General features: G+C 36.8%; 1 protein-coding gene across 1 annotated transcript in view; it reads left to right on the top strand.

The window, feature by feature from the left end:
• CNTN6 (contactin 6) overlaps positions 1 to 16756 on the top strand; it is a 235538-nt gene that overhangs the window by 112427 nt on the left and 106355 nt on the right. Inside the window, 2 exon segments of the mRNA XM_047746509.1 lie at positions 168 to 263; positions 14665 to 14868. Coding sequence (XP_047602465.1) covers positions 168 to 263; positions 14665 to 14868 — 300 coding nt within the window.

Raw genomic sequence — 16756 nt, 5'->3', positions numbered from 1 at the left:
TTTTAGAGATTATAATCAGTGTATACAAATTGATCATCAACTAAATCTTCTGGTCAGTCAAGTATGAGTGTCCCTTACTGTTAAGAATAAAAATAAGTTCAAAATTCTACTTTAAAATGTTATTTACTGCAAGATAATTCTAAAGCTGTTTTTGTTTGTTTTCCAAGATATTGAAGACTTTGAAACCAAAACAAGAAGTGCAGTGTCCGTCCGAGAAGGTCAAGGTGTGGTGCTTCTCTGTGGCCCACCACCACACTTTGGAGGTATGGTGGGGGATAGTTTGGGTCACACCATCAATGTGGTCACTGGAGGAGTAAAGAAGGCACATCATGTCTTGAAGTCGATGGTAGCTCTTTAACAAGTCAAAAGGACCGTGAAGTCTCTTCATGTTCATCCTCCTGTATCTAAACAGTACTAATCTAAATGTTTTTAAAAGAAATTTTTGTTTAAGCAGTCAGTCAACAAACATGGCCTTAAGGAGATGCAGCATGGCAGCCAGCATGAGTGCCAGGGTACAAAGTGAAACTGACTACTGCTGCTGCATTCTGATGCTTGTCACTCTGAATAACGAGACAATTTGTTTAACTGCTTTAGGCTCAGTTTCCTCATCTGTAGAATTGAGACACTGATATCTGCACTAGAGTGCTTTCGTGAATATTAAGTGAGCTAATGAATGTAAACTGATCAGTGTAACGGCTCGTATTTATTCAGAAAAGAAAGCTGAGATTGTTATTTCGTTGTTATTATTGACCTCCATGGAAAAGCAAATTCCAGCATTCCTCTTGGCACCCTCACTTTAACTATTGGAAGAGGAGAGCTACTCCATTAATTAGAAGCAAATTTTGGGTGGCACAAAATCAGAATATCTCCTAGCAATGGTAAAATCATGCAGTCAATGACAGTCTCTGGTTTGTAAGAATCTGGATTGACTTGGGAATTAACCTGTTGCCAGGGACCTAAACCACCTACTGATTCTCACCCCCTCGGGGTTGCATTTTGTCAAATTCCAAATGATTTGATAAAATTTGGTAGATTCTCATGCAACAATGAATCTGGAAGAGGCAATATCACAATATCCATGGAGTCATTTTATTTGGTTCAATTCAATATCATACTGATGGTATTACAGTTACCTTAATAATAACAGAAAGTACTTACGAAGTAGAGATTTGAGTACTTTGTATGTATTAACTTTTCAATTTCTCACAGCAGCTTCATGAAAGACAAACTATGATTATTGCTTTACAAATGAGAACAATAAGGTAGACAGAGGTTAAGTAACCAGTCCAAGATAACACAGCTGATCGGCAGCGGAGCCAAGCTTCGAATCCCAGCAGTCTGGCTCCTCAGAGCAGCCTTTTATAGTTTATTTCCACTCTGCAATGGGAGGATTTTGAAAGCAAATATAACAAATATTTAAAAATAAAACAGAAGCAATTTTATCCCTATATTAAACAATCTTTTAAAAACTTGGAAACACTTTTCCATTATTTTCATTTTTACACAATCTCCTGAACTGCTGATACAAAAAGAAAAGGAAACTCATTAGAAGGTAACAACACTTTATTCAGTAATATTAGAGTAGTATAGCATTATGCTCACCTGCAATATTAGGTGAGAGTTACACTATTTTTGATGCTGTCTGAGATAAAATATTATTCCAGAGCATTGAAAAAAAAATTGATGGTGCTTATTTTTTAACCATAGGGAAATTATTTTTTAGTACTATAATGTAAGACGACAAGATATACAAAGCCATGTCTGTTTGTGCTATCTGTCTGTGTCATTTTATGCTGACTTTGGTCAAAGAATCTTGACAGGATTAAAGATTGTTTTCACCTTTGTTTAATCTAAATAAAGGAAGCAGAAATGTCAAATATTTGTAAATGAATGCCACATATTTTAAAAAGGCAGCCAATGGGGCACCTGGGTGGCTCAGTAGGTTTAGCATCCAAGTCTTGGTTTCAGCTCAGGTCATGATCCACTCCCAAGTTGGGCTTTGCGCTCAGGGCAGTCTGCTTGTCCCTCTCCCTCCGCCTCTTGTTTCTCACCTGCTTTCTATGCCTCTAAAATAAATAAAATCTTTAGAAAAAATAATAAAAATAAAAAAGGCAGCCAAGTAGAAGCTTTCCTTGTTACCTTGTTACCTACCACTGTTAAAGTATATGTTGATCATTTAAAGCATGTACCCCTTGTAACGGTGTACCTCTGCTTATGCCATGAAGTTAAGTCACAGATAGACAAACACTGCCTTCAGTTAAGTTCTTTTTAATTGAATAACTAATGCCTGTTGCATGTAAGTTATGACAAACTTGTCTGATGCCAAATTTGATTATATCATATGGAATGTTTTAGCAGGATCCCAAGGGTATTTGTCAATATTGAGTTCATCCAACTATTTTTAGGTATTTGGGTATATCCAGGTATTATAAGAATTTTCATCCAGAGAGCTCTAGGATGTGTCATGGACTTCCTCTCTCCACAAAGGCAGAAATACTGGAATATTGTTCTTCTGTTCCTTATAGCTGTCCTAGATCAAAACTATGGGGAATATTGACAGATGCCCTTTGATCCAATTATACAAATAGTCATCAATTAATTAGAAGGAGAAAGTATTAATAATAGTGACAATGGCTACCAGTTATTGAATTATTATCATGAGCAAGCCCTATTAGAGTTTCCATTTATTTTCTCCTTCCCAGTATTCCAATAATTAAGAACAATAAATTTAAAATGAGGAAACCAAGACTCAGATAAACTAAGTAAATCAGTTTTCAGTTAGTAAATGAAGGCAAGATTCCAAAGCAGGAATTTCTGACTTAAAAAAAAAAATGCCTTTGGAGAGAAAGCTCTGTAGTTAATGGTTAAACCTCAGATTGTTTATCGGTTTCAACACTCTTACACCTCCTGGGTTTGCTAAGAGTTTTATGAGTGTCTTTAACTGGCTCATTTAAAACAATTCCTTATTCTTCCTTTTCCATTCTCACCTTCCTGTGGAAGGTGAATTGTGCCAAGAAAGACTTCAAGAATGCAGAGAAACATATTGGTTGGATAACCTTCAAATTGGATTAGTGGACAGCTGGTTTAAAGTGAGCCAAATTTACACATAGACATTTCTGTCTTTGTGTTTTTTTCTGATTTAGCGCATATATGTATATATACACACACATGTATGTATATATGCATATGTATTTGTGTGTGAATATATGTATGTGTATCTATCTTTATATTTCTTTAGTATATAACAATCTACCTTAAACTTAGTAGCTTCAAGCAACACCCATTTATTAGCACACAGGTCTATATATCAGAAGCCAAAGGATGATGTGATTGGTCTCTCTACTCAGACTCTTACAAGGATAAAATCAAAGTCATAACCAGGTGGCATTCTCTTCTGGGAAGTCTGAGGAAGAATCCACTTCCAAGCTCTCTCAAGTTGTTGGCTAAATTTGGTTTCTTGCTATTGTAGTATTAAGGTTCCCTATTCCTTGCTGGCCAGATGTCAAGGGCCACTGTCATCGCCTAGTGGATGCCCATATTTCTTGCCATAGGTCTCCCTCCATCTTCAGAGCCAGCAGCAAAGAATATCCCTCACATCAATTCCCTCTCATAGTTCAAATCTCTTTAGCCAGGACAAGGGAGAAATTATATTAAACTCGATATTATCAGAACATTCTGAGTTCTTTATATTTTCTCTCTAGTATCATCACCAAAAAAAATTGGAAAACATTTTTTTAATATTTTATTTATTTATTTGACAGAGAGAGATCACAAGTAGACAGAGAAGCAGGCAGAGAGAGAGAGGGAAGCAGGCTCCCTGCTGAGCAGAGAGCCCAATGCCAGACTCGATCCCAGGACCCTGAGATCATGACCTGAGCCGAAGGCAGGTCCCACTTAGCCACTTAACCCACTGAGCCACCCAGGCGCCCCTAGAAAACATTTCTTAACAAGGCAGGCCTATCATATACATTTTAGTGTGTTTTATAAAACAAAAACCAAAAACCAAAAAACAAGAACTATGGGAGAGTAAGAAAAATTATCAACTAGGTTGAATCCTATAAATTTACCCAGGGGGGAAAAAACATAGCTCCAGGAACAAAACAAAAGAAAAAAGTGTATAGATGGATTTCCCATAGAAATGATTAGTGACAACTCAGTGAAACAGAGTAATCAACATAAGCCAAACTGAACAGATACTGTTATCTGGATGTCCTTTATTATTATTTTTTTCTGAATAGACCAAAGGAGACCTGACTCCAGAATAGCTTTCTCATGGACCTGACTCCAGAATAGCTACCTAATTTTTAAAGTAACCACAAATGTGCTATCCTTCTAGAAAGAGAGGATTTACAGATAAAGCTTAATATAGAGGAAAGTACTCATAGTGAAAAAGAAAAGAAACCTAGGCAATAATGCCAGAATACAAAACTGGCACATTATGCTTTATCTCTTAGAAATGTGATATTTGGACATAAAACCAGAACTATTCCCTATACTCTGAGGAGAAACGTACATTTGCTTCCTTAATCCTATTTCTTAACTAGAGATAAACCCCATGAATGTGACTGAATGCCAGTAGAGCCAGATTAAGCCCTCATTTCCATCTTCCTAAAAATATAATTCTAAAATATTACAGAGAAATATAAGTTTTACTGAAAGTTTTGTCTGAAGAACACAGAGAGTGATATGACGCACATCTGATTGAAACCCTTTTTTCCCTATTAGACATCGCTTTCCTTTCTCCTAAAGTCTCTTAACAATAGTCTATGACTTATCTCCACACAATCTCCAGCAATCCCTTCTATTGTCTGTTATAGTTATTATCCTTAATTTGGATACCCATGTCAGAAAAATACAAGTCTCCTAGTTAGCCTCTTGGTGCTTGGCAAAGGTAAAATTTGGTAGTCTGCTAAGTAAAGTCTTCCTTTCCTCTGCTAGGTCTCTGGACGATTCTAAGTTCTCTTCTCTACATCCAGGTTTATGTGACAGTAAGAGGCAATACACTATTTATTTTACTTATTCATTTGGGGGAGGGTCACTGAGCCTTGAGGTAGACTTGGAACTGCCATGCAGAGAGGTCTTTCTACCATGGGTTTTCACTCACCTCCAGGATGAGCTTTGATTAAGAGCACTGGTCACTGGTAACAAAGATTCTGCATAAATCATTTGCAACAGCACTGAAAGCAAAATTTCAGACTGTAAATTTTTCTAATGGACATGAAACTCTTGAAGCCCAGGCTGTAGGTTCCATATGAAAATAAGTTGTCAATAGATTTTCATGGGTGCAGGGAGTTAGCCGAGCTTCACATGAAATTTTCTTTAAAAATGGTAGAGTGAAGACATGATACATGTTGTCTAAAATAATTAAGATCACCTTCACTGTGAAATAATAGTTTCACCATATCTAAAGTGAAGCAGATTCTTTCCCTTTATTGTCTGGATATAAAACTCTCAATCCTGGGCTCATAAAAATCATAGGTTGAAAATTTGTTATAGAGGAAATATTCCATTGTCTTCAAAGATATAACTCTTAGGTTGGTAGAACAATTGAATTTATGCCAGTAGTTCGGGTGTCTATGTCTGTGGTAGGAAGATAGCACTGTTGTTTGAGCCCATCATTTGTATTTCCATCAATAAAAACATTGACAATTCAACAGAAATGGAAAATCATTCCAGCAAGAACTCCAAATTGTGTTAAAGAATAAAGAGGAAAGTTACATTGAGAAAAAGTGCTAAATTTTATATGCCCTTCTTCCCAATTAGTTCTTTTTTTTTTTTTAAGGTTTTATTTATTTCTTTGACAGAGATCACAAGTAGACAGAGAGGCAGGCAGACAGAGAGGAAGGGAAGCAGGCTTCCTGCTTCCCTGCGGGGCTCGATCCCAGGACCCTGAGATCACATCGCCTGAGCTGAAGGCAGAGGGTTTAACTCACTGAGCCACCCAGGTGCCCTGCCAATTAGTTTTTGTTGTTGTTGTTGTTGTTTGTTTTTCCTTCTGTTTCTGGAGTAAATGACAGTGGTGCTTTCTTTTTGTTTTTCTCATTTTTTTTTCCTTTTTTCTTTTTTCTTTTTTTTTTCGTTTTTTTGACAGTGGTGTTTTCTTAGTGAGTAGGTCAGATCAGCAGTGTGTGTACTTTGAGGTTGCTTAAATATGTAAAAGGCAGATAGCAGAACAGTTGTCTATTGGTATAATAGTAACAACCATCATTACTGAACTTGTACTATATATCTACTCAACAAATATTTATTGTGTACATACTAAGTGCCACTCCTTTTAGTGAATTTTAAGGATATAGTGGAGAGCAATGTGACAAAGTCTTTACCTTCATGAATCTTAAAATAAACAATATAAAAATGTGGCAGATGGTAATAAAAGCTAGGGAGTAAACTAAATGGGGTAAGAAATAGTGGGTGTTGCCATTGTATATTCTGAGGCCAAAGAAGGTGTTGTTGGCATCTGAGGAGAGGACTAAAGGAATGAGAGTGAGACATTGAGCAAAGGCAGGTTGCATAGAGGGAACAGCATGTGCAAAGGTCTTGGCAGTAGGGCTGTGTCTGGCACGTTGGAAGAAAAGCAATGAAACCAGTGTGGATAAAGAAAGGTGAGGGGCGCCTGGGTGGCTCAGTGGGTTAAGGCCTCTGCCTTCGGCTCAGGTCACGATCCCAGGGTCCTGGGATCGAGCCCCACATCGGGCTCCTGCTCAGCAGAGAGTCTGCTTCCTCCTATCTCTCTCTGCCTGCTTCTCTGCCTACTTGTGATCTCTGTCAAATAAATAAATAAAATCTTAAAAAAAAAAAAAAAGAAAGGTGAGCAAACAGGAGCATAGATGGGGTTGTAAGCACTACCTGAAAGATATTATAGAGCCTCTGGTTTTTAGTGGGAGTGAGATTAGAATGCATTGTGTGGTAGTGAGCAAAAGACTGACATGCCTTCTCTGAGTTCCAGTTTAAAAAGTTTATTCTGAGTAGACCATAAAGGGGCAATAATATAAGGGGTTAAAGTTGGTTACAGTGACTCAGGTGAGAAGTAATGTGGCTTGAAGCAGGATGATAGCAGCAGACAGGTGAACAAGTAACCATCTTCAGTATAGATTTAGAAGGTATAGCTGAGATAATTTCCTGAAAGATTAGATGTAGAGTGTAAAGAGAAAGAGAGAAGTGGTTTTTAGGTTGAGCAAATGGAAGAAAGCGGTGCCATTTATTGGGTTGATGCCAATAACAGGAGAGCAGGTTTTGGAATGGGGGAAATCAGGAATTTGTTTTGGGACATTTTAATGTTCAGATGTTTATTAGATAGAACAATGAAAATTTTGTGTAGGCAACTAGATTTATATATCTCGGGGAAAGTTCTGGTTTGGAGAACTAATATTGATAGTTACCATTATTAAAAATACAAAATTTAACTGAATAATTTTAAAGATCTAATCGGCTTTATTCAATGATTTATGAATTGGGCAGCATATCATCTTACAAATGGAAAGGAACCCATGGGATGCCTGGGTGGCTCAGTTGGTTAAGAGTCTGCCTTCTGCTCAGGTCATGATCCCAAGGTCCTGGGATCAAGTCCCACATTTGGCTTTTTGTCAACAGGGAGCCTGCTTCTCCCTCTGCCTGCCCCTCCCTGTGCTTGTGTGTGGTCTCTCTCTCTCTCTGACAAATAAATAAAATCTTTTAAAAAATGGAAAGGAATCCTGAAGAGGTTCAAAATGAAAGACTTTTATAGGCAGAAAGAGGCAAGATAAGGAAGTTGTTCCAGCAAAGAGTAGATTGTTTCAGGCAAGGTCACCTTAGTCTGTAGGATGAGTAGGGTCTGTCAGGTGGGTTGCTCACCTGATAGAAAGAGACCTGCTAACCAGGTAATTCCAGATTAACTGGTTAAGGGTCACATTTCTGGGAGAGGTTAAAAGTAGAATTGTGTTTGGTGTAAGTTTTGGTTGGCTGACATGGCACTTAGCACAGTGACTCTTTTTGGAGACTATTGTCTCTCTCTCTCCTTTTTTTTTTTTTTTTTAATCACCATATAAATAGTATTTAATGCCACATGATTGGATAAAGTAACAAATGCTTCCTATATGCTGGACACTCAGTTCAGCATCTTATGTGCCTTAATGCTTTCAAAGAAAATTTCTCCACTCTATAAATTAAGTAATTGTGTTAAAGAAGTTAGTGTTAACTTGTCCAAGAAGACATATCTTGGGTTTAAATACTACTGCATTTATTCTGCTGTCTAATTTGGTCTGGCATAATCTGGCCCACAACAGAAAATAACTGCTAAATCAAGTATAAATGGAAATAGCAAGTGTATCTGTATTGGAGAATATGTAAAGACCACCTAGAGAGGTAAATTGATTTATCTAATATAAGTGTACTGTGTTAGAACCAGAAAGATCATGTAGTGGACCAGAGTCTCATAGTTATTTTCCTAGGTCCTGGGCTCCACATTTCCTCTTCTACTTTCACAATCTTATTCTTTCCCAGTAAAAATGTTTCCCTTGCTTTCTAGCGCATCAAACAGAATTCTCATGTTACAGTCTATTTCCATTTGCATAGCCCAGGTTTTCTCAACATCAACACTATTGACAATTTACAGTGAGGTAATTCTTTGTTATGAGGTTTGTCCTCTGTGTTGTGAAAATGTTTAGCAACATCACCGGCCTGTGCCCATTTGATGCAATAGCACCCCCTCTCCCAATAGCGAGAAGGAAAACATCTCCAGACATTGCCAAATATCCCGTCTCAGGCAAAATCACCCTTGGTTGAGAAACACTGGAATGACCCCTCACTTACATTCTTTATTTCTAGCTCACCTGTAGAGGATGGAAATTGAGAGGAACAAAGGAAGTGTAGTCCTTCTGTAATTGCCTCCCATGGCTTACCCAGTCTTCCCTAAAATTGGAGGTTTCTTAGAAGTTCATTCAGAAGTTGGCTGTGTTTTCATTCCTTCTCCAGGTAGGAAGTCCCGGTACATGTGCGGCTCTAGAGTTCTTTGTAAGCTAGCAGTAGCAGGAACTCAGAGGGCCTTTCCTTAGTGGTTATTTGTAGGCCACAAATGCAGCTATCTCCATGATTCTGAACAGGAGATGTGTAAATCAAAAGGGATCTAATAAAATCTAGGTGGTTAAGCAGTAATTGTGGAACAAATGGGAACAGAAATCGGAGTGGTTGTAAAGGTGTCAGGGTAGTGTTCTGGGTTACATCATAAACTTGCTCAACACCAATATCAATGACTTCAACCCAGAAAAGGAATTATTTTTCTTGGATTAGGTCTTTGCCACTGAGCTAGCATAACTGTGATTTACCACCTGGCAGGCAGTCACATTTAACCCTAGAGCTCTGCACAAGGTTTGCAGTAAAGTACACTCATTCCAGAATATTCCAAAGGGGAGATTTATCCACTAAATCTGAGCACTACACTTCAGATTCTTTATTCTTCTCATTTATTTTCTACTTCTAGAAACATGCTACCAATTTTGAGGCCTGTTTTACGGAGCCAATAGAAAGTCTCAGTGTCAGTGTTTATCACGACTGGTTTCTTTCACGTGGGATAGTTCCCCTCTAATAAAAATTATGTCCGATATAATGGGTACTATTGCATATATCTCTTGTGTCTGTACTTTAAATATTACAGTGCAAGATATAGGGCTATAAAAGATGTCAAAACACAATCATGCTCTAGGGAAAATAGGATTTGTTGTATGCTTGAGAGAGCAGCAGATAGAGTCTTCAGTTGCTTACTGCAGATCTGCCATTCCTAATAACATTAAAGTTGTAGAGGATGGTGTCAATGTGAAACTACAGGCAATGCTTCAGGAAAGACCAATTATTATTCAGTTCTAATGTTACTGCTGAATCATCATAGGGAAAATGCATCACAATCATTAATAACAGATAAATGTCATAGATGGTGGAGAAAATATTTTAAAAATTCAATGGTTTCAACTTAAGTGGCTCATGAATTATACATTTAATTAAGAAAAGCCAAATGGGAAGAATTTTAAACTTCCAATTTGTAAGGTAGTTTTTTTTTTCTTTCCCCATTAAAAATATACAGATTTAGCATGACAGTGGCTGATGATGGAACAAAATAGATAAAAGCCCCCACTCAGCCTGACTATTTGGGATGGGAATAGGAAGCCCATGGGGAGAAGGGAGAAGGGAAGGATGAAAAATACAGTGACAGGAAGGGCTTGCAGGTTAACACATTCACCTATTCACAGAGGAGCACAAAGGGGTACCTGGATTCTAGTGACAGAGCTGCTGCCATCTTCCCCTCTGTTTACTCATCTATAAAATGAGAAGATTGGGCTGAGAGATCATTAGGTCCCTTCCATCCCAGCCATGCCATGCATCTATGAACTAAGGAATATCCTTTTGTTCAGGTTTCCACATACCACCTGAAGAGAAATATACAAGATGGCCACCATTTTATCAAATTCTGAGCCATTTCCCTTTCTGGTATGGTTATGCAGAGGATATTGAGAATTACCATTATTTTAGTGATTTTCAAAGAAGTGTTCCAGGACCCACCAGTATTACCATTCCCAGATAATTTGTTAATGATGTAAATTCTTTGGCTCCTTCCCAGATCTACTGAAGGAGAAATTGGGAGTGTAGAACCCAGCAGCTTGTGTTTTACCAAGTCCTTTAAGTGATTGTTATGCACACTGAGGTTTGAAGATCTGTCCCCTGGTGAGGCCATTTTGGAGAAAAGAATTAGTTCTTAATGGTTTGACAAATACATTCTATTCCCTGCTAATAGTAGCTATAAACACATTGAAGTAATTGAAATGACAGATTGACCTTTCATTCTATAAGATTCTGAGGAAACTGAACACAGGACACACAGTGCTGATGGCAAGAAGGGGATCGATGATCAGGAAAAGTTGTCCTAGTTCTGAGTAGGCTTTGATACGCACAGAATTTGGGTGTTTGGAAGGAAGTCTGAGAATAAGGAAGAATGTTCCACAGGGATCATATTGACATAGAAGAAAAGGGTCAGTTATAGATAATAGAAAAGAAGAAAGATGGTATTAGGGAAAGAGCAAAGGATTTGGCATCTGAAAAATCTAGGTTCAAGTCCTCAACCTACATGCAAACAATGTGATTTTGGAGAATTACTTTTCTATTCCTAGCTCTAGTACCTTCTCCTATTAAATGAGCATATTATCAATAGCCAATTAGCTTCATAAAACAAAATTTGGGGATGATGAAACAGGTATGAAATAGAAGTACTCATTTTTTCTTTATTATTCTTTATGTAATATTCCTTATATCTGGACCATTTTCTTCTGGCAGCTTTTAAATGTTCCACTCTTAGAGAAGGAATAGATCAGAAAGTTTTAGCAACTAAGGTGAAAATGAATTCACCAAGGGAGAAATGAAAATTACAGTCTCAGGTCTCAAGATTGTAGGGTAAAGAATAGGAAGATTTCTTGGGCATTAATGGCAACGTGTAATTTCTCAGTGAGAAGGGTTAACCTTGGATTTCAGAGAACTAGAGCTTATTTTTCTTCCCAAATCAGCACTGAATAAAGATCCCTAAACTGAGACATGGCCCTGGGAATTTGCTCAAGATTGTCTTTATTTCACAAAAGGTTCAAAAGATGAGGAGTCACTGACAACAAGGGAATCTGAACTACATTTTTTCCTCCTCTGTATACTGAAGAAAAATTTACTATCTAGATACCTCTCACTTTCAAACAAAAACCCTTTGAGCATCTCTTTGGTGGAGACAGAGTAACAGGCTTAGAAGTGACGCAGCAAAGGACATCAGTAAGGAAACTTAGAAGCAAGAGACCACATGAAATGATAAAAGACTCCAGTAGGGACTTGCAAAAGCAGTGAAGTTTCAATACCCTGGAACAGGATGAGAATGTCAAAGCATATTTTCAAAAATAAAAAGTGAATTTCATTTATGCATACTTGATCTAAGAGCATTAGACTCTTAAGATCAAAGGAATGTTGAGGGTGGAGTAGACAGTTCATAGAAACATAGGTTTAACTTCCCATTCATTGCAAAAATAAATATTTTTGCAACGTCTCAAACATAGTGCATCCATCCTCTGCTTGGCCATCTCTAATGATAGAGAGCTCATTACCTCACAAATCACCTCTGTTACAGCTCTGAAGTTTCGATTGGTCTTCTTGATACTAAGGCCCATAGGGCTTTCTGTAACCTCCAACAGCCAAAGTCCTATTTTTGCCTCCTGGGCATCAATAGGAAGGGCTCTTTTTAACCCTTTCTGCACATGACAGCAATTCAGATCTCTGAAGACTGCTCAATTATTCTTCACCCTGCCCCCAGGGTAAAAATCTAAGTTTTTATCATTTTCTTTTGTGACGTAACTTCTGGTCTTTGCTGTGTTGGTTATCTGTCTCTTGATATACTTGAGAATTTGAATTCCCCTTTTGGTAAAGGGTGCTCTGAACATAATATTCTAGTTCAGCTACATGAGCCATTCATAGGGTGTTGAAAATACAGATTCCATGAATCTTCACTCAGATATAAGGAAACCAAATTGCTAGGAATAGGATTAGCGATCTGTATTTTAACAAGCTTCCTTAGTGATTATAATGTGCTCTGAATAAAACATAATACTCCAGTCTGAACAGTTCAGAGTAAGAATGAAAAATATTATTCATTATATTGTTTCACAAGTTGTAAATCATTCTAGTGTTTGGTTTCCCTGACACTATTCCCATCCTGCTTTTTTCCCATTTACACAAATAATACATAGTAGTTAAAAATTATAATGTGACAGAAACACATTATGTAGAGAGTAAATTTTTTCCCCTCACCCTAAGAAAACCTCTATATATGTTCCTACGTTGTTAAATTTAATAATTTTTATAAAGATACACAGATGCATACACACACATACATACACATACATATACACAGCATTAACCACCTTGATTTGCAACATGCTTTTCACATAACCATAGATCTTGGGTTTTTTTCTACCTGAACACTACTTTTATAGGTTTAATGCCACTTTGTACATTTTCACATTCTACATATAAGTGGCATTTTTGTTGATTGTTCTCTAACATATCATCCTCTCCTATTTTCTTCTTTCCTGAGAATTATATCAGAGTTCTATCAATATAGGTGAATTCATTTTCATTAAAATAACTTATGAATTGTTGTTAGAATGTAATAGTTTAGCTCCTCAGCACTATTAATGGTCTGGTTGTAGACTCACTCTTTTTCTTTCTCTCTCTTCCCTTCCTTCTGTCCTTTTGCGCTTTCTAAAATCTGTTCCCTAAGTGTACTGTCAGTGCTTTATTTTTCCCTATATGAAAGAGATGATAAAGATGGCAAATCCCCCCACTCCCACTTCCTCATAAGTTTTTCTATATAGATCAAATTTAAGGTCAGAATAGCTATTGATCTGTATTACCTCCTCATCCTTTAGAGAATTTAAATACTGTAGAGTTAGTAAAAAATGTTTCTGGTAGTCTGCTCCACCTGGGGTAGATTGCTAGGACGTATCAGAAATAATTAGTCATTTTTGGGTCTATCATATCTTTCTTCTGCACACGTTTTTAATAAAAGTGCAGATGACAAGTATGACCCACAGCCTCTGCCTGAACTAGGGGCCCCTAGTTGCTTCGACTGTTCTTCTATGAGCTGTGATTTCCTACTATGTGATTTCTGAGTTCATCTGCATGTGAAGGTGTTTTCTACCTGTGTATTTCCCTTCTTCACCCCCAGCATCTGTGCATTTCACTTACTTTGGAGTCCCAGGAGAGCCAGTTATAGTCTTCCATTTCCCTAGAAGTAAGTTCGGTTCTACCTTGTTTCCATGATACATACAATTTCTTAGTCTTCAGATAGTACCACACTTAAAAACCTTAATCCACAAGAATATTTGTCTCTGGTTGGAGATTTCTGGCTAAATTTTTAAAAAAATTGACATGTTATTTGTGCAAAATATGGAATAACTATAACTCTCATATATTTCTGGTGGAGAGGTCAGCAGGTACAACAACTATGAAAAATTCTTTTGTGGTTTCTTATAAAGTTAAACATATATCTGTCTACCTTATTTCTCACTCCTAGGGCCTTATCCAAGAGAAATGAAAATGTCAACAGATAATCATTTCAACTAATACATAATGGTCCCAAGCTGGAAACAATCAAAATGCTCATCAACAAGAAAGTGGCTGAACAAATTGTGGTATATTTATAAAATGGAATATTACCAGCAATAAAAAGCAAAGAAGTACCTGATAGTCACACAATATAGGTGAACATTAAAAAAATCCAAGTTAAAAGAAATCAGACACAAAACAGTTTAGTGTGGACATCCTTTGGACTACATATTGAGAGACACTGGTTTTAATGTGAGCATTACTGGAGAAATACATGTGTATTTTAACCCCATGATATTTTATATATGTTACAGCTGTTCTTAATAATTCATCCACTTATTTTCTTGGCATGCCATCATTGCACCCCTAAATGCACAAAGCCAGTGATGGGCAGGATGATTTGTCATGTATCATCCAAATTTGGATATAAGGGAATATTACAATTATACTAGGACAGCAGGCATCAACTGGGGCACAATTTTATTCTAATTATGGAGAAGAGGGCACAGAACTTCCAGATAAGAATGAATACAGTAAGGATAATGCTTATTTTTTTCTGTTTCCCAGACTTATCTTATGCATGGACCTTCAATGATAACCCCTTATATGTTCAAGAGGACAACAGGCGGTTTGTATCCCAAGAGACAGGAAACTTATACATTGCCAAAGTGGAACCATCAGATGTGGGCAACTACACTTGCTTCATAACAAACAAAGAAGCACAGAGAAGTGTTCAAGGACCGCCCACTCCATTAGTGCAGCGCACTGATGGTAAGATGATGAGCTATCTTGGGAATATACTTTTGCTTCTGAAGCCTGGGGACATCTGTTGAGCTTTCAGCTTCCCTCTGGTTCAGAGGAGCCACATCATCAATGAGTTGAGGTTCAATTTACAAATATGATGGAAATCAGATATTGTAAAAAAATATAATAGAAAATTCTATAATTCACTCACATGGTATAGTTTATATGATTCTGGGTATATCGTGCCATTTCTTCACTGGCATTGGAACAGATGCTTTCCTTGCTTAAGGAACATTTTATATAAAAAAGTTTGTTTGAGGGAATAGGCGTGTGTGTGTGCACGTGTGGGTGCTGCCGAACTTATTAATGGAATAATATTGTTTTCAATGAGCATATGATGCAGCCTTTCTTTAATGCCTCTTTCTTTTCCATAGTTGTCTTTTTTGTTCACCCTTTATTTACCTGGCTGGCAAAATGGGAAAAAAAATTCACACCCAATGAAAGCAAAGCAAGCAAACATTAATTATAAGCATTCCAAAGAGGAATGAAACACTATTCATGCTAATTATATTCCTCCAAGGAACATAATTCAAATTGGTCTCTGATGAGTTTTGTAGTTTAGTCAAGACATAGCTAGCACAAGATTTAGAGAACTAGAAAACCTAGGGAAGTCATCGAAGTAGAATGATCCTCTAGTCGATTCTTTAATTAAATATTCACAGTGGTAAATGCAAAGATAGAAAACCTGTGGATGCATTTTATGATCAGATCTGGACTAGAAATGTAGTACCTCATAGAGTTTTCTTCTCTCTGAGGATTTTAAGAACAAGAACATAATGCTAATGACGGCTAACAGAATGACGGAACTAGCTCCGTACAGGGAGTTCTTATGACAGAGCTTTTATAATCACTAACCACCCAAATATACTTGGATAGTCTTAATTCAGAATTCAGCAACCACTAGATTTATTCATAAGTCCAATTTCTCTCCTCCAGTGAGTACTCTGTTCATGAAAGAAAGCGCTCATAAGTCAATAATATGCATAGAAATTCTACCATATTTTTCCTTTTCCTGGTCTACTTTTAGTTTCTTCTCCCCTTCTTAAGTCCTTCATTCTTCTATCCCCTTTATTATCTTTAGTGCATACACTGTAAAAACAGATCAGAAGAATTATACTATATTAATGTTAATAGTATTAATACTTATATTAATATCAAAAAGTAATATCAAACCTCTTCTAAAAGTAGACACTCAAGAAAAATCAGATGTCAAGAAAATAGGATATAGAAAATTTAACTAGTCCGCTGAACTACTACTCTGTACCACCTCCAACCATAGCTTCTTTGAATGTTTGGAATGATCAGATCAGGTCTTAAAAATCAAGTGCTTTTATTTAATACATATTTTGTAAATTTCATCTTCTGTGCAGTTGTACTGACCACCAGTAAATCATTTACCTTTGGAATGGATTACTCTGGTATTTGGTTTATAAGTTTAAAAAAAAAAATCACAGTTTTTTGAGGAATCTTGATTTGCCACTTATTTCATTAATTAAGTTAATGAGGATAGCCTAGGGATATATTTCTGTTACACCTCTGGTAGGTAACATATTTATATACATTAGACTATTGTCTTATTCTTAGCCCATATCCACAATTCCTTGTTAAAAAATTTAAAACTATAAAAACAAATGCTTCTTTCTAAGTGAACAGCAAACTCATTTAGCAGTAAATCCTTACTGAACTGACATGAGAACATTTATGTTTTTATCTCAATTATTGTTATTAATTTATAGATTTTGTTGCAGAAATACTGTTATTTTCTATTAAGAGACCTCCTACAGTGTTAATGAAAATTTCCTTATTCCTGGACAGATCTGCCCCAGTGAGTTCCATGAAGGGGTAATAGATCTGG

Source organism: Lutra lutra, chromosome 1 (genome assembly GCF_902655055.1).
Source record: "Lutra lutra chromosome 1, mLutLut1.2, whole genome shotgun sequence".
NCBI classification, from domain to species: Eukaryota; Metazoa; Chordata; class Mammalia; order Carnivora; family Mustelidae; genus Lutra; species Lutra lutra.
This window is presented reverse-complemented; position numbering and strand designations above follow the sequence as displayed.